The sequence below is a fragment of the Nansenia antarctica genome (genome assembly GCF_963989245.1).
Source record: "Nansenia antarctica genome assembly, chromosome: 7".
Lineage (NCBI taxonomy): Eukaryota > Metazoa > Chordata > Actinopteri > Argentiniformes > Microstomatidae > Nansenia > Nansenia antarctica.
This window is the reverse complement of record NC_137677.1, coordinates 13,579,037-13,596,672: the sequence shown is the minus strand read 5'-3', so window position 1 is coordinate 13,596,672 and position 17,636 is coordinate 13,579,037. Positions and strand designations below refer to the sequence as shown.

At 42.0% G+C, this 17,636-nt stretch overlaps 2 protein-coding genes across 4 annotated transcripts in view; both read left to right on the top strand.

Annotated features, from left to right (window-relative positions):
• evi5b (ecotropic viral integration site 5b) overlaps window positions 1-9,842 on the top strand; it is a 28,520-nt gene extending 18,678 nt beyond the window's left edge. For all 3 annotated transcript variants that reach the window (XM_080535437.1, XM_080535435.1, XM_080535436.1), the window contains 5 exons: window positions 47-205; window positions 625-771; window positions 1,465-1,560; window positions 5,568-5,663; window positions 7,639-9,842. In XM_080535437.1, coding sequence (XP_080391563.1) covers window positions 47-205; window positions 625-771; window positions 1,465-1,560; window positions 5,568-5,663; window positions 7,639-7,914 — 774 coding nt within the window. In that variant the 3' untranslated portion in view covers window positions 7,915-9,842. The remainder of the gene's footprint in view (window positions 1-46; window positions 206-624; window positions 772-1,464; window positions 1,561-5,567; window positions 5,664-7,638) is intronic.
• A 4,181-nt stretch (window positions 9,843-14,023) lies between these two features.
• Window positions 14,024-17,093, top strand: gfi1ab (growth factor independent 1A transcription repressor b; the record flags this gene model as incomplete). The annotated part of the gene is made up of 6 exons (XM_080535438.1): window positions 14,024-14,135; window positions 14,727-14,912; window positions 15,269-15,645; window positions 16,074-16,211; window positions 16,493-16,658; window positions 16,915-17,093. 6 exons carry the CDS (start codon window positions 14,024-14,026, stop codon window positions 17,091-17,093), a joined length of 1,158 nt encoding a protein of 385 aa, XP_080391564.1.
• Between the last annotated feature and the right edge of the window lie 543 nt (window positions 17,094-17,636).

The following is a 17,636-nucleotide window of genomic DNA, read 5'->3' as shown; positions in this document are numbered from 1 at the left end:
TTTTTTGTGTTTTGTGACTGCTCACATGCCCGATTTTCTCCGATAGCGTCACCTAGCACGCACGGCCGGGCGCTGGAAGGACAGCCCCAGGAAGAACGCCCTGAGTGAGCTGCAGGACGAGCTGATGACCGTGAGGCTGCGGGAGGCCGAGGCCCAGGCGGAGCTCCGGGAGACCCGCCAGAGGATGCTGGAGATGGAGACGCAGGTCAGAGGTCACACTGCCTCGTCTGTATTCAGCCTGAATCACGAATCAACTACAGACAGCCATATACCAAATGACTAGTGAATTAAAATGTAGATAGAACTGAAGTGTCCTTGTTGCATTGTCAGACAACAACCACTAGATGGCAGCACTAATCTGTTACGGTGAAAGGAACACTAGCTCCTAATATGCTGTTATCTTATAGAGCTGTGGTGTGTTGAGGTTTATGGAGGGAAACCAGTCAGTGATCTAATACATTGTGAAATGTAAAAGGTGAATAGGCTATTGGCCCTCTGAGTTTAAAATGTATTTCTGAGCGATCTTACACTGTGATTACGATGAACAGAGACAATGTCGAGTGCAACTTTTAAGTGGGTAAACTGCCCTCCTCCCAATATTTACATCCCGTGAACCATGTGCAGAACCAGATCCATGGCAACCATCTGCGTCGTGCAGAGCTGGAGGGGCGGAGTCTCCAGGAGCGTGTGCAGATGTTGACGGGGCAGAACAGGGGTCTGAACACGCAGCTGCAGGAGATCAAGCGCAAACAGGCTGAGGTCGACTGCAAGGTAAAAGTCTGGCTGTTGGAACATGTAGTAGACACCTAGGGGGATTTCTGCAGTATGGTCAAGTTAGGTCAAACAGAAAATAACTGCAAATCTGACTCTGGACACACCACCAAGTATTACGCCTCTACTATAATTATGTGATGGTTTGTCTGTTTAGTCTTCTGGAATCCCATGATGCGGTCATGTAATGTGTTGACGTGGTTTATTAACAGTGATGAAATGGACACATGGGTAGGACCCTCAGATTGCGTCAGGGTTGCAGGATTGTATGAGCCCCTATGTTCAGTTCAAATTGAAATATTATCAGTGTATCAGTTTTGATGACTTGATAGAAAATCTGCTACCGCTTATCTGATCTGTCACCTAAGGAGACAGTCACTGTCCAGGTCCAGAAAAGGGAAGCTGTTTGTTCTGCTTTTAGTTTTTTGCTGCTTGAGAAGATAACATCTCAGTGCTGACGGGCCTGCTGATGCTGTTAAACGAACACTCTGCTGCTCAGCAACACCCCTCTCTCTCTCAGGAATTACTGCCAGAATCATACCAAGTAACTGTTCAGTCCACACATGTTTTAGAAGGTTCCAAGTTAGCATTAGAATTAACAAGTTCACAAATGCATGTTGTGACCTTTCACACTCTTCCCCCGGATGGCTGCTTTTGTCACACTCTGGCCGGACGGCTGCTTTTGTCTTGCAGAACAAGGAGGAGGTGATGGCGGTGAGGCTGCGAGAGGCTGACAACATAGCTGCTATGGCTGAGCTCCAACAACAGATCTCTGAGCTGGTGATCCAGGTACAGTACTGCCACAGCCTTTCTCCCACTAGCCTGGCTCTGTACTACTGTACACACAGCTCCCTCTCTATCCAATACACAGTTTTTACAGGGTTCCCGCGCTGGTCTTAAAAAGCCTTTATGTCTAAAATCCAGCAATCCAATTCACAAGGCCTAAAAAGATCTCAAATTTCAGTTATTCAGTCTAAAAACGAGGTGCTGGGTCTTAAAAATTAGATCCTGCAAGGAAATCAGTCCGACCACATCTACAGTATATACGTGGAAATTACCGTAATCAAGTTGGAACCAAAATAAATGCCAATTTGCTTCCTTTTTTGTCTATATGGCAGTGAAATCCCTAATTTCATCACCTCGAGGATGACAAAAAGCTATCACATGGTGTCACAAATAGGTCTAAAATGATATCCAAAGAGGTCTAAAAAAAACCTCTTAAATTTGACTTGTTGAAACTTGTAGGAACCCTGTTTTTAACCATTCCATCCCCTCTAGAACAGCACAACACTGTGTTCTAGACAGGCTAACTTTGAGTGCAGCAGCCCTTCAGAGAGACGGCCCCTGTACAGGAAGGTGCATAGTAAAGCAGCCATGTCTATTTCAGTGCCTTCATAGATGTGAGGAGGAAGGTGGGGTGTGTTTGTGTTGAGAGAATGAAAAAGTCCTTCTACAGCAGCCTGTGAAAGGTGGACAAGGACCCTGCTGCATGCATGTTGAACACCAGAGCAGGTAATCAGGGCAAGATGGCATAGCCGACTCAATGTGAAGAAAATAAACTGTGCACTTCCTGTGCACATGATTTTAAAAATGATTTCCGCCTCTTCATATCCATCTTGAGGTTCCTTATCTAGTCCAGTGAAGTTGGTGTTGGGGGTCATCTGTGAATCACAGAATGTATTCATGAGTTACTCATTTTACGGACCACATATTCATTAGATTGGATTTAAGTGGCTTATTCTATTTTCACGATCATTTAACAAACAGCAACGGTTGATTATTGAAGAAAGCGTTCTTGATAGTAGAATGAATAGAGAGTTTGAGGTTGACAGAGATTGATTCAGTTCTTGCCATAAGTGCGTAAGGTAAGAAACAGGTTAATGCAGATGTTCTAACTTTGAGCCAGCTGAGTCAACTCACTAGTCAGAGACTGCTATCACATATGAGCAAGTGTCTGACACTCTGAGGCTTCCATGCACCCACACATATAAGCAGCCATTTGACATGATCTTTTACAGCACACACACACACACACACACACACACACACACACACACACACACACACACACACACACACACACACCGAGTGTGTGTGGTTTGAGGTTTTGTTACTAGGTGCTTCAACAACAACGTTGAATCAACACCAGAATTTACCACTACCACCTCCTCCATCCTCTTTCGGGGGAATTCTATGAAACCCTAATTTGATGTGTAGATATAAATCACTATGCCTTCAATCGTATTGTATTGTGAAGCTAGTGGTTCTCTGGGTACGTTGTTGGAATGTTCCACGGTCCACCGTCACGACTTCTGTCAGAGCTCATGCCAACCCGTGCCGGCGGTGAGCTTTTGGTCTGTGGTTTGGGTACCTGGTTGCAGCTCTTGAGGTTGTGGGTAGCTCGATACTGACTCAACTTAACCTTCAGTGTCTCAGGAGAAAAAGCTCTTCAATACTCTCCTGGTCACTAGTCTTGAAGAAAGTTAGAATCGAAAGTGAGAAATGCTATAGGGGCATTCTATATGGTTAAAATACCCTCTTCTGTTATCAGCCCGAGTTACAGGAAAAACACTCAACTTTCTTCTGAACCAGGATGGAAGACACGTGCCATTTGAATGACTTTATTCAGTAGGCAGTACCATGTCACCCGGCCTACCTCGACACGCTTGATTATATTTAGTCCCCACTGTCTGTCTACCTGACCTGCTAGACACATCACTGTGGCCCACCCACTGTACACGTCTGTGGAACAAATATCACTACATGTTATGTTTGTAAGAATACTCATTCCTATACGCAAGAGAACCCATTTGTCCGTGGTTGTTTTACATTTGAGACTGGGGAAGAGCTGAGTTACCCGATTGGTTTGCGAAGATTTTCAAACTCCTTAGTTATAAAGAACTTGCTGCTGTACTCCTTTCTGTTTCAAGAGGTACAAGCCCACCGAAGCTGGTGATAAGGGCCAGGGCTATTTCAGTGTTTCCGTAGCCTGTATGTGTGACCCATGGTGATACCACAGCTCAGCTATCTTCATTTTAAGATGAGAAACCACTTCCTATCAAAGGCGCTGACAGCGTGACTTACTTGTATGATTTGTTGTTTCGCATCCGCAACATACTCAGAGATTTAATGCTGTTGATGTTTTGCTTTGAACTGTACAATTATAATTCAGTTCTATATAACCAAGATATCTCTGAAAACAGGAGCATAGGAGCTAATGCAATCATTTGTGTAGGTAAATGCTGTGGTAAATTGTACTGCAGGTTGGTTGCTTATACATTTTTTTCCATCATTGCTAATGGGTCAAATGGTCACATTTCCTGTCCTATACTTGGTGTTTATGAACACCAATAGATGCACTGTGCATCTGCATTGTTAACCCCTTCACCGACTCCATTGATGTTTCTGCAGAATCATAAAATTGTCAAATAATTGAAAATGATAGTCACAATAGAATGGCAAAAAGCAAAAACAAACAGGCATGTGACTAGCTAACAGCCAGAGGACAACCATCTTTGGGGTTGTCAAGGGTGTAGACAGGCGAGGAAACCATTACTTAAAAAACGTTTGACATCCCTGGCCACAGCCTGGCACCTGGTGATTCACACTGCTGAACACAAGGAAGTCTAACTAACTGCCTCTCCCTTATCGCTGCAACTTTTGGGAGGGGGGAAACCTCAAGAAAAACACAGATTCTTGGAAGAATGCCGCTTGTTTAGATCCTTCATTGTCAGCACCCTATCAGGGCTCTGCACCCTCAACCTAACCTGACCACAGGAATCGAAAACACCACATATATTTTGAGGTGTTGGTCAGACAGAGATGGCAATCACACCTCACTACAGTACCTCCCCACTCCCTCCCCCCTGCATGTACATCTTCCCCTTTTTCACGCCTGTTCCCGCCTTTGTAGGCTGTGGTTAGTCTGAACTTCAGCCTGTGTGCCCCTCTCTGTGGCTCACTGTAACTTACACCGGCTGCTTTTAGGGAGTGATTTGAGGTTTGTAAATGGGGGTATGTGTTTGTCTCCTATGCCTGCAGATGTGTTCTCTAAAGAAGGTAAACAGCACATGGGCTATGTTTGGCTGTTGAACGCAGCTACTAGCCTCATCCCCAGGGCCCCAGGAGGAAATTAAACACAAACGACAATGAACGCCCCTTTTGTTCGTTTTCCCCCTCCATCAATGACAGTCAACAGCCACCTCTTCACATAACATCTGTGATGCTTCTTTTCCAGTGGTGTGGCTTCATTATCTGTCTGTCTGATACGTTCTAACTTTTCCAGCAGGTGTAACACTACGACTGGGTTATATATATATATGGCACTGAATCATAATGCAATCTAGCCATTATGATGTTCCGGACCATTCCTTGAGGAAATTTTCTCTAACTGGACCTCTTTGAATCTTAGTTGAAGACCCCTGCTCTAGACTGTCGTAGGACAGATCTTTATGGATGTGGTGTGCTGTATTGGGAAGATCAAAACTGTTCAATCCAGGATTTTTTATCTTCATGTGTGGGGTCTCTCTCAGATAAAAAAATCAGTTAAGATTTAGAAAGTCTTTGTGTGTACCACGCTTTAGATGTAATAAAAGTGATTCTGAGCCCTTCACTGACCTTCCTCAACCTTGTCTTTTCCGGTTCTCTTTTAAAATTCTTGTTTCTATTATTTCAAGTATCCACCCATCACATATTCTTGTCCTCTCTTTTCCAGTGCTCATGCAAGTAGCTGACCTGTCACCTGTGAGGTTGTTAGATCTGCTTTTTGACATGTTGTTTCTGTTGTTGCAATGCAGAAAGAAGAAGGAAAGGTCCAAGGCCAACTAAACAACACAGATTCAAGCCAGTACATCCGCGATCTGAAAGACCAGATAGCAGAGTTGAAACATGAAGTGAGTACAGAACACTGACAAAGATTGAAATTGTCATCATGTGTCAGATATAGCAATTTCCTCCTCTTCTTGTTTTCACCTTTTATGTGCCCCGTTGGTAGTGTGACATGCTCTAGAATAGAAACATGTTTAGTCAAAGTATACCTCATCTCTACCTGTGACCTTGGTGGCTTCTTTTTTTTTTTTTATGTGATGTTACTTATTTTTGTCACTGTTTTGCTCAGATTTGCTTTATTTTGAGGGCAACAGCAGGTTAGTAGAAGTGTAAACTACGCCTAGAGGCTTCCTGCACTGAGGGTACACACCCCTCCGCTATCTTCTCAAACATACGCCACTACTCCCCATACTGAGAGTTGCAACATTTTTCAAGGTGGACACCATCTAGCAGAGCCAGACCCAGATTAAATGGAAGAGCCACTTTTTTAATCAGCTTTTACACCTGGTGTATTTCTCTGTTTTGAATAGATAGATAGGAGGATAAAGTCAGTGGTTATGAATTTCATAACGAAAATAGTCATCCATAGGATCAACTAGAAATCCCACAGATTTGATGGTTTGACACAATCACTTCAGCAGAGTGTGAGCCATCTTTGATCAGATTAGTGTCCGGTACATACAAAGGGAGGACATGAATGAAGCTCTTCCCTTGTGAGATTATAAGTGCAAGCCCTGTGGCATCCTGTCATTCAGTGGTGCATATGTGTGCATTGTGTGTGATAGACACAATACTGTCTTTTTAATATGACATGGGTTAGGGTTATGGGTTTCTCCCTAAACTTTTGATAAAAACCTTTGATGCAGAAATAGAAATAACAAAAACAAAGAAAGAAAAAAAAACTTGTTTTCCTCTTGCAGATTAATGATTTACAAGGGAGGATGTAGTCAGATTTGTACCCCCTCCTACAAAAAAAAAAGAAAAAAAAAGACTGCAACAAAAGGCTGGTGGCTTGTGGTTAAACTGAGCTGCACTAAATCATGCATTGTGTTCCTCCTGGCCTGGTATCGATGCAGTGCAGTCAGGCAGCGCTACAGAGGCAGTCGCAATACTCCCGCCTTCTCTCTTCTGTTGGACTCGGTGGTCAGGGTGTGTGACGCTGGGGCAGCTGTGAATCATGCTGATTTAAGTGTTTATGGTGTAGAGATCTGAGAGGTGAGAAAATGGCCTAACAGCAAGGATGTGAATAACATGAAAAAACGCGACCTGAACTAGTCCTGGAGCTGCCTCACATGGCTGATAATAGACATTTATATCAGGTATGAGAGTAGTAATGAGAACACAGGCTCAGTTTAGGCAGGGAGAGGAAAATGATAAGAAAGAACATTTGTTTTTACCAGCCAGTTACAGTTATTTGCGATCTCAATTCTCATAATAGTGCGAGATTCACAGTCAGCCAAGGGGAACTGAGCAAAACAAAACCGTAGCTTGACTTGATCAGAAAGTCTCTCGACTTTTGTATCAGTGAAGTACAAATACTGTTTAAAATCATGATTCTCTGTGGGCATTAATTGATTAATTAATTGAAGTACTGGTATTTTAGAGACGTTATATAAGCAGTAATAACTACATTCATCCAAGTGTGTGTTTCTTTTAACTGCCCACTTGATTGCCTCTATCCCTACATGTCTGTCTTTGTGAGGCAGGCTGATCCAGGTGAGTCCTGGACAGGGGCAGGTGTGTCATGTTCCCCATAGTCTGACCCACCTCACTGGTTCTGCAGCCCTAACCTACATTTGGATTTATCTGTCTATTGTTGTGTGGCATGATCGTTAGATTAACACACTGACACATACCTACCACATAAAAGTGAATGTTCCCCATGTGTACCGCATGTGATAAGATATTCTCCTCCCCTCTCATCTCTTCCCATCGTCACAACTTTGAATCTGATTTGTTTGACAATGTGTTTGCATGTTTGCACATCTTACACAGTTATGCGCTCCTCTCTTAAATGATTCTCATCCTCCGTCTCCACAGATTCGCTGCTTAAAAGGCCAGAGGGGCTTGCCCAACCCGCCCACTTTTGACGGGATTCATATCGTCAATCACTATGTGGCGGATGACGAGTCGTACCACTCCTCAGACGAAGAGGACGTCAAGTCCCCCGCCCACCTGGACATCCAACAGAGCAGCAACAGCCGCTTGACACTGCACCCCAGCCTGGTGGACACTGACAGTGAGGGGGACGAAGATGGGGAGGGCCTGCTCCTCTCTGTGCCTCCCAACAGCAGCCACAAGACCACCACTGTGTGACTGTCCACCAGGAGCCAGGAGGAGGCAGGACTCATTTGATACAGTGTGAAAGAAGGGGCATGTGTCCATGTATGGAAGGGGTGTCCATGTATGGTATGGGCCATTCCTTGGGAAAATGCAGCATCTAGGACTCTAAAGCGGGGAGCTCAGAATGGAATGTGTCACCTTTTCACACCCTAAGCAGAATCACACCCCTGGACTTTGTTTGTCTTTGTGTTGCATCTGCTTTCTTTTCTTTGCCAAAACCCTGATGCACATAAGTGCACTGCTCTGGAGCCTAGCAGAACCAGAGAAGGACAGCAGAACCAGAGAAGGACAGCAGAGTCAGAGAAGGACAGCAGAGTCAGAGAAGGACAGCATTAGGGGCTTTAGCCATCTAAGCTCCACAGAGCCAGACCTACTGCCAGAGGGTGACCCCATCCAAGCAAGGAACTACTAACTAAACTATTAACACTCCCTCAGCACCACACTTTGGTACAACACAGAGAGAGACTGTGCAATATAATGTTTTATGCTTTATGACACTTCAATTCAATCCTTTTTTAAATTTTTGTATTGCTTTTTTAAGTGCAGCATCAAAAGTTTCTTGATCCCTTTTCTGTCCCTTTATCATCAGGAGAGGGAAATGAAAGATGATGATTGTAATTATTATAATCACAATGAAAAATAGTTAAGAGCCCAGTATCAAAGAAAACCATATCAACCAACATTGACTTGATAAAATGTTGGCTTTTTGGCCTTGGCATATATACCGCATGCCTTCAATCAGGGCTGGTGTACCAGAAGGCCAGTGAGAACCCTGCATCCATGTATATATGTAAATATTCTTGGACGTTTTCTTCTCTCTCTTTTTTCATTTCCATATTGACTTGAAAATATGTATCTAATGTTTATAATGTATTGTACAATTGAAAAGAAAGGGACATATCACTCTTAGTTGGAGGTGTTGTCAAGACCCACAGGTTTGGCAGGTATTTTTTCACAAACATGGTCTCTTTACTGTAGATGTTTTTAGATACCATTCTTCTTGGGGGAGACAGATGAGATATATATTCCCATTGGAGGAAGAACTAATATAGTCTCACTTCATTAGAATATTTCTAGCATGCTGTTTTACAAGAGCATGTGACTAGTTGAAGTAAACCATCACTGATGTAGAGGGTTCTCTTAATAAGTGGGCATACTGACTTATGGACATACGGAAAAATAGGAATTAAGGAAATGGAATTATGGAAACTTGTGCGAGCGCAGAGAGTATGTTTGTCTGTGTTGTGAATCAATAATGTTGAACAAAAGTATTGGTATGTCGCTCTTTTGCACGAAATGTATAACAGTCCATGGGAACATTTACTGGGGAAAAAGCTTTACAAAAAGATCACATTAAAGTGAACACTTATACTTTATAATACTAAGAAGAGAATGAAGACATGGGCTGTTTCCTCTGTGAATGAAGCAAAGTGCTTTGTGTCGAGTGTTACCAAAGTGCAGCCGTTATATGGGTGGAGAGGAGTCCGCACCACTTGTTTCATATGGGATAAATATTATCCCCCTCTTTCTAAATTATCAGAACACTAGAAAAAACTCCTCTGTTTCCAGTTACAACTAATTGTTCATGTATAGAACCACAATCAGACAAGTCAGGCTTTGGCGATAATGACAGGATCTCGAGCCAGAATGCACTGCAATCCTCTGGATCATCATTGGGGTTCTGTGATAATGATGTCCCTTGGTCGGTGGAGGAGGAAGACATCTAAGATATAATGTGTTTTTTTCAGAGGCATCTTTCCGTTTTGGCACTTTCAGAGGAAATGCAATGCAGTAAGAAGAGAAATATGACAGCCGTTAACACTATGGAATGATTATCACTCTCTGAAAACATGTATGTGAGACTGATGTGTGTGATGAGTTCACAATAAACAAACTATTTGATAAACTGTATTCAGTGGCGTTTCTTTATTGATCCAACAGTGTTACAATGTATTGTAATGATCACTATTAGTAAAGCATAGAATGCCTTTCACTTCCTCTTGGTATCAGATTGGTTTACATGTATGTATGAGCAACTTTAAGATCGTTTTCAGGTTGCATGACTGTTATTACAGTGGATCCTACATCCATAAGTAAATACATTATTATAATAGCCCAACTGCAGCCTATACGACGAGGTGATGCTGGAACACCCCCTTTCTTCCTCAACATTAAGTTGAAGTTGCTGATATAACGTTAAGGAAGTTATTCAGATGCTTTAAGAACGACGTATCCTGGAGGTGCACCACTCAATGGGACTGGGTCAACACATCAGATCATTCAGCGGCATTGGAGCGGGCTGGTTCGGATTGGTCTGAGGATCTTACTTGAGACGCTCCCTCAGGTTTGTCTTGAGAAAACACGATTGTCTATCTGTGACATTTGAATGAAGTAGCCTTACGCCGTCATTATAATAACGTAAATGCATGACACAAAATGGATATACAAGATGTAAATATCTTAAACTTCTCACTCTAAATGTGGTCATATAAAAGCTTACGATTGATTATGTCTCGTAGACTATAACACGTGGCTAGTATTGCGTAGCGTAAAACCAGATATGCGCTCACAACTTGCGTTCACACACAGTTGAAAAGAAAATGTGAGGTGGGAAAGATATTTAAAATAATAATAATAAATAGACCTATGGTTGAATGTTAGTGTAATCTAATATTATGCAAGCACACATCGATTTCTGGAAGTTACAGCTCAACGAGGCTAGACTGATGATTGATAAACTATGTTTTTTTATTTATTATTACCATGGCATTTGATTGATAGGTCTACTGTAGTATCTGCAGGAACTCTATTGATGGACGTTTACATAGGCTATATGTAGCATTATCAACCTTAACACATGAATCGACTTCATGCGGTGTGCAATTGATAGGCTATACAGTCCGTATTGTAGCCTATAATGTGAGGACATAGGGGTACATAGGGGTATTACATAGGGGGGTAGTGGAGGTCTAGTGGATAGTGAGTTGGACTGGTGATCGGAAGGTTGTGAGTCCAAATCACGCCTGAAACACCACCACGAGTGTGCCCTTGAGCAAGGCACTTAGCCCTCAGTTACTCCAGGGGAATGTCCATGTAATTCGTAATTGTAAATCGTTTTGGATTAAAAGCGTCACAAATTTAATTGAAAAATGGCCAACTAAATGGCCAACTGATTCGACCATGGATGATGGATCTTCATACAGTTGGTCAGTTTCATAATGTCCTCGTTCACTGTATAATTGTTATTGTTTTGAACATTTCGATCAGCAAACATTTAAAATTATACAGAATAATATGCCCAATAAATGTATCCTGTGCATTTAGTCTACTGCCTCACAAAGAAATAGCCTATAGCCCAATGCACATAATGAAGTTGTGACAGAAGAATACAGGCTATGGTAATGACTCCAATGTTAAAATATGGCGTTGCACAATTTGGAAAGTAAATAGATTAAGTGAGTAGTAAGTAGATTAAGTCATAAAATGTGTTACAATGTAGCAATAAGAACGACGTTAGGCCTACATTTCATTTGATACACGCATGGTATACACTTAGGGTAGATTTAGAGAATAGGCTTAAATAAAAAAAAGACTGTCACTTTGAGATGAACAATTGTATGGCCGAATATGTTGATCTGAAAACATGAACATTTAGCCCTATATGCGATATGTTTACTATTGACGTTTAACAACATCTGAACAACAGGATGAATGGCCTTTTTGTTGACCTTAAAGTTGTCTATTGAAATAGGCTGTGAAGGAACTTCTCCCTTCATGTATGTTTGGATAAGGCCATGCATATCGTGTTAAATTAGATAAATCGAGCTATAGAACAAGCATTAGGAAAGACACTCCGGGCACAGCAGTGTCCCAGAAATTGAGCAATAGATCGGTACCCTATCATCCTATCTCCTCGAACAGGCCCGGATGCCTAGTGGTAATCGACAGAGGGCACATGGCGCTTTGATTTCCTGCCAGTCGTGACGTTAGAATTATAAGGTTCTATCTCCATTTTTGTCAAAATTTAGTTTTTTTTACATACTCTGATCCATTAGGTGTTTATTAATGCCTGTGTGGTGTTATTTTTAAAATGTTGACATTTTTGAGTTAGTAATCCATAAAATACAAAGGTCCCATCTCACAAAACATAATGGAGTGTAAAAACTTTGACGCTCAATATCTCTGAACTATACCCTAAACGGAGATAGAACCGTATCATTCTAAACGGAGATAGAACCTTATCATTCTAAACTCACGCAGTGGTGTTTTTTCTAAGCTAGTGGGGTTTAGGACCTACCTCCAATTTAAATCAAAAGATAATGTATTTGAATCAAGAAATAGGACTATTAGGCTTAGGAAACAAAATAGTTGTTTATGTTCATAGCTGACATAAATATTTCACTTCCATGTAAAATAAATGTAAGTTATATATCACTTTACTGGACAGGAATAGTGGCCATGAAAAAACGCGTTATTTTTCCAAGTGTAACTTGATTAAATTGTATTCATTCTTGAAATTGTGCATGCATGGGTCAATGTCTTACAGTTTGGGTAAGTTGATTCACTTTTTTTTTTTTTTTTTTTTTTACAACTGTTGGCCATCCAGGCGTATACAATGTCTTCACAACTCACAACTTCACTCGTCCTATATGCAAACCATTATAAAGATAAAACACCTAATGGATCAGATTATGTAAAAAACTCAATTTTGACAAAAATGGAGATAGAACCTTATAATTCTAACGTCACGATGTGACGCACCGCTGGCAGGCACGGTCCCCACTGGCTGTCTGGCGTGCGATCTGAATACGCTGCTCTGTTGTTCTAATTGTTGTTATATATATCTGCTGTGCATAATTGGCCTGAACGAGTAATCAGCGCCCTCCCTACTAACCGGGAACAAGGCCCAGCTCTGTTTACTCATTGAACATAAAGGAAATACGAAACTACCAATAGCCCGCAGGCGTGTGGACAGAGTGCTGCCGTCTAGTAGGCTCTTATTATCGAACAGGGAACACCACTGGCGGACTCAGGGGGGCAGTGGGGGCGACCGCCCCTCCTGGTGCCCCCACGGTTGAAAAACGTCTCGCTTAAGTGCCCTTTTGAGTGGCAAAAATGCCCTTTTGAGTGGCGAAAATGAGAGGATGTGCCCTACTGGTGCCCCTCCAATGGTCTAAACTTGACCATGTGCACTGATGGGGTCCCATGTTGTGCAGTAGGTGCCCTTTTTTTCTTTTCGCCCCCCCTGCCATTCAAACAGCCTGAGTCCGCCACTGGGGAACACTATAAAGTAAAAACCGACTTGTGACAGGCTGGGTGGTGAATATTTGTCAATGATAATGTTAGGGGGTCTAACGACGTAGGGGCCTATATAGTTTCTTCATTGAATAATGTGTCATAGTCACGTTTGATCACCAAAGCCTAAAAAATTCTCTCAAATGTTAAAGTTAAACCAATCAATGTCGGACACATAGGGATATGGATAGGCTACTGTAGGCTCCTCTACCATTGTTAAGCAGATAACACATCTCATGATTAGAAACACACATGGCACAACCCTTAGCAACAGTTAAGGCTGGCTGGCACCCATGGTGCTCGTCTCCGCGTTTCCTCTCTCCCCCTGGAGCTAGGGATTGAGTAACACATTGATAAAGCAGTGTATCACTTATCCTGATTGCCATGGGGCTTTAATTCCCCGGGCGTTAGAGTCTTGATCCGTGAGAGCTGGCTCGCATTTATTCTAGGGAATAAAGGACCAATCACAAGCCTGAGGCGGCACACAACTGAAGAGCAGCTTCCTTAGGGTGGCCAATCAGATTTCCCCTGGCCCCCCCCTGGACACGCCCCTGTTCCTTAGGCACCTGTCCCGGTAACACCTGGCAGACGAGGGAGGGTCTCTGCGCATGCTCCGTTCTCGGGACGAAATCTCTTATACTTGACCACACACATCTCAACCAGTGGTCTTGAAATCTTTTCAGGGATAAAAACAGAGCGACTGTCTGCATCCGAGGAGAGCACGCAGATTGCTGTACCACCACCAGTGATTTTGGATATCGCAGAGGTCGGCCTAGAGAGATTGAAAATGCCTCGGTCATTTTTGGTAAAGAGTAAGAAGGCGCACAGCTACCACCAACCCCGGTCCCTGGAAGATGACTACAACAGACTGGATACGATCTTAGCTCATATCTGTGCTGGTATGTGGGAATTATATCCTTGTCTGTTTATGTGTGGCTGCTGTGAGATACACATTTTATTTGTAATGCTAAAATGCATTGCTTTACAAACCATTAGGCTAATCTAAGTTATAAATACATTCTTTTTTGTTTTTATCATAAGATTATATTGTTTATAATGTCTCCTGAATTGTTAGGCTACTTAATGTGTTGTCTACATATTATGCATAGTTATAGGCTATTTATAGGAAATTGTGATAGCCTGCATGTCATGTAATTTAAGACATTAGATTATTGAAATCTAAAATCATAATTCTAAGGGATTACATATTCATTTTTAATAAATGTTCTTTAGTTCTATTAGTGACAGTGACCTGAGAGACAATGTCCTCGGAATTCTTATGTCCAAAGCTCTAGCTGATTATTTAGAAAAAATAAAGAGTTTTTAGTTTTCAATTCATTTATGTTTGTTGTTTTCAAGTGGATACTGCATGGTCTAGCCTATAACACATCATTACACCGTTTTGTGTTGTTGTTTTGTTTTTGTCTTTGTTGTAAATGACACTTTTTCTGTCATTATCATTTACAATCATTTGCTCATGTTATTAACAGAAAGCAAGATTCCAGAGGACGCGGATGCCTTGACGGTGGACACAGGCGGGTTCTCCCCTGATTCTCACTTGGTGGACACCGTTGATTTCTCCTCCAAGTCCCCCCTCAGCTGTGGGGATAGTGTATGTGGTCGTTCCCCGGATTATGAAGACTTTTGGCGGCCTCCATCTCCCTCAGCATCACCAGGTAATATTTCTAGCAACAGACAGCATATTTGAAAGCAACAGACAGCAATAAGTCTATATGATAAGCAATTTAATCGGTGATGATGCACTGAAAAAAAAAGTCTGTCGAATCTACCTAAATGAATCATGGACATCGGTTGCATGAAATAAAATCATGTTTTGCTATCATTAATCTTTCATAAGAATATAGTAAGACAATTTTATAATAGACAAACATGCTTTTATTATGCAATTTAAACCAAACGTTTTCATGTTCATGACACAATAAAAACATGTTAGACAAACATTCTGACATTCGTGTTTCCCTATTTACAGCGCATCAACGATTAACATGTATGTATTTATTCCATATAACAGTCGATTCCGAGAAATCTCTGTCGCCCTCGGTGGATGAGACGCAGCCCTTCGCTGTTCCCTTCCGGCCTTACACCTGGAACGGTTATTCTGGATCGGACATCAGGCACCTGGTCCAACAGACCTTCCATCACCACCACCACATGGACCTCGAGCGGACCTCATCCCTGGGGTTCTACGGTGACAGGGCCATCGAGCCATCATCCCTCTTTGCGGAGAGGAGTCCTGGGGCAGAAAGTTACAGTGACTACAGGGCTGCTGCCGGGCTGTTTACGGACGGGAACCCGCATGGCAAAAGTCCCGAAATCAAACCCGAGTCTGACCTGCTATGTTCACGTCTCATTCTCAACGGTGCCTTCAAGTGCATAAAATGCAGTAAGGTAAAAATAGATCAATAAATACCATTTGTTATTCGCAATCAATTCGTTGCATCACCTCGTGAGCTTAGAATTATAAGGTTCTATCTCCGTTCAGGGTAGTTCAGAGATATTGAGCGTCAACGTTTTTACATTCCATTATGTTTTGTGAGATGGAACCTTTGTATTTTATGAATTACTAACTCAAAAATGTCAATATTTAAAAAAAATAAAAAAACACCACACAGGCATTAATAAACACCTATGGATCAGATTATGTACAAAACTCAATTTTGACAAAAATGGAGATAGAACCTTATAATTCTAATGTCACGAACTGGTGTAACAGTGCATTACAATCTGCTATGGATATTCTAACTCCTCTATACCAATCACAAACATCCTCTATGTTCTCAAATTCTAATAGTTTCATTCACTTTCTCCCCCCGCAGGTGTTTTCGACCCCGCACGGGCTGGAGGTCCACGTCCGTCGGTCTCACAGTGGGACGAGGCCCTACGCCTGCGACATCTGCGGGAAAACCTTTGGCCACGCTGTCAGCCTCGAGCAACATAAAGCTGTGCACTCTCAGGTGACTGTTACACTAATACGCAAGTCTATTATGGTCTCAAATAATGTAGGCCTGGCTGGTTGATAAACAAAACATAGTGTTTTTTGTTTTGTTTTGTTTTTTCTTGTTGTTTTGTTTTTTCTTGTTGTTTTGTTTTTTCTTGTTTTTGTTTTGTTTTTTCTTGTTATAACTATTTCTTTTTTCACATGTTAGAAATAAAGCTTTCATTCATTCATTCATTCATTCATTCAAACATATTGCTCAACCGACGTGTAAAGAATAATTTGCCAATACTTCCACAGGAAAGAAGTTTTGACTGCAAAATATGCGGTAAAAGCTTTAAAAGGTCGTCCACTCTCTCCACGCACCTCCTGATCCACTCCGACACCAGGCCGTACCCGTGCCAGTACTGTGGGAAGAGGTTCCACCAGAAATCAGACATGAAGAAGCACACCTTCATTCACACAGGCAAGTGGACGTAGCCTACTCAAATATCTGAATTAATGCAAATGCATCTGATATCTCCCTAATGTCCATGTTGTAAACGGCACGCCGAATGCGTAATTGGCGAGGCTATACATAGCCTCGCCAATTACGCATTCGGCGTGCCGTTTACAACATGGACATTAGTGAGATATCAGATGCATTTGCATTAATTCAGATATTATTATATATAGGCTAATAGACCCGCATTTTCCTGATGATGATTTTTTTTCTTTTCCAGGTGAGAAGCCGCACAAATGTCAGGTGTGTGGGAAAGCCTTCAGCCAGAGCTCCAACCTCATAACGCACAGCCGCAAACACACGGGCTTCAAACCGTTCGGATGCGACCTCTGCGGCAAGGGCTTCCAGCGCAAGGTGGACTTGAGAAGGCACAAAGAGACACAACATGGGCTCAAATGAATCAACACTCCTCTCTTTTCAAGACTGAAACTTTCATATTAGAGTGGACCAAACACTATTCAACAAACCAAAACAAACAAACCACTTGCTTTTGGCAGCCAGGAAACCACAGATAAGCTATTATGATTTAGCCTACGTTTATACTAAGGCCTATACGTTTGGATTTGTTTAGCAATTTCGTAAACGTGACAATGTTTGGTAATGTGGATTGTAGGCTATGGGGTGTGAAAGGGCTTGGTCTAAGTCAAAACGGGTTTGAATCCCCAGGGAGTTGCACTGTCTGAACCCAAAATATTGATACAAAATAACCAGATAGGCAATATTGAATATATCCACCAAGAGTGCGATCATGTGTTTCCAAAAACAACGGTTAAACCAATTGACAATAGAGATTGAAAATCAACGCTCTCTATAGTCCCTTTGTTTAACCCTGTGGATAATAGGGAAACAGTCTATACACAATGGACTTAATGAATATAAGGGTTGTGTATGTATCTTACACAACAAGGAATGTTTTATTCATTTTAGCCTACGTCTTCAAAT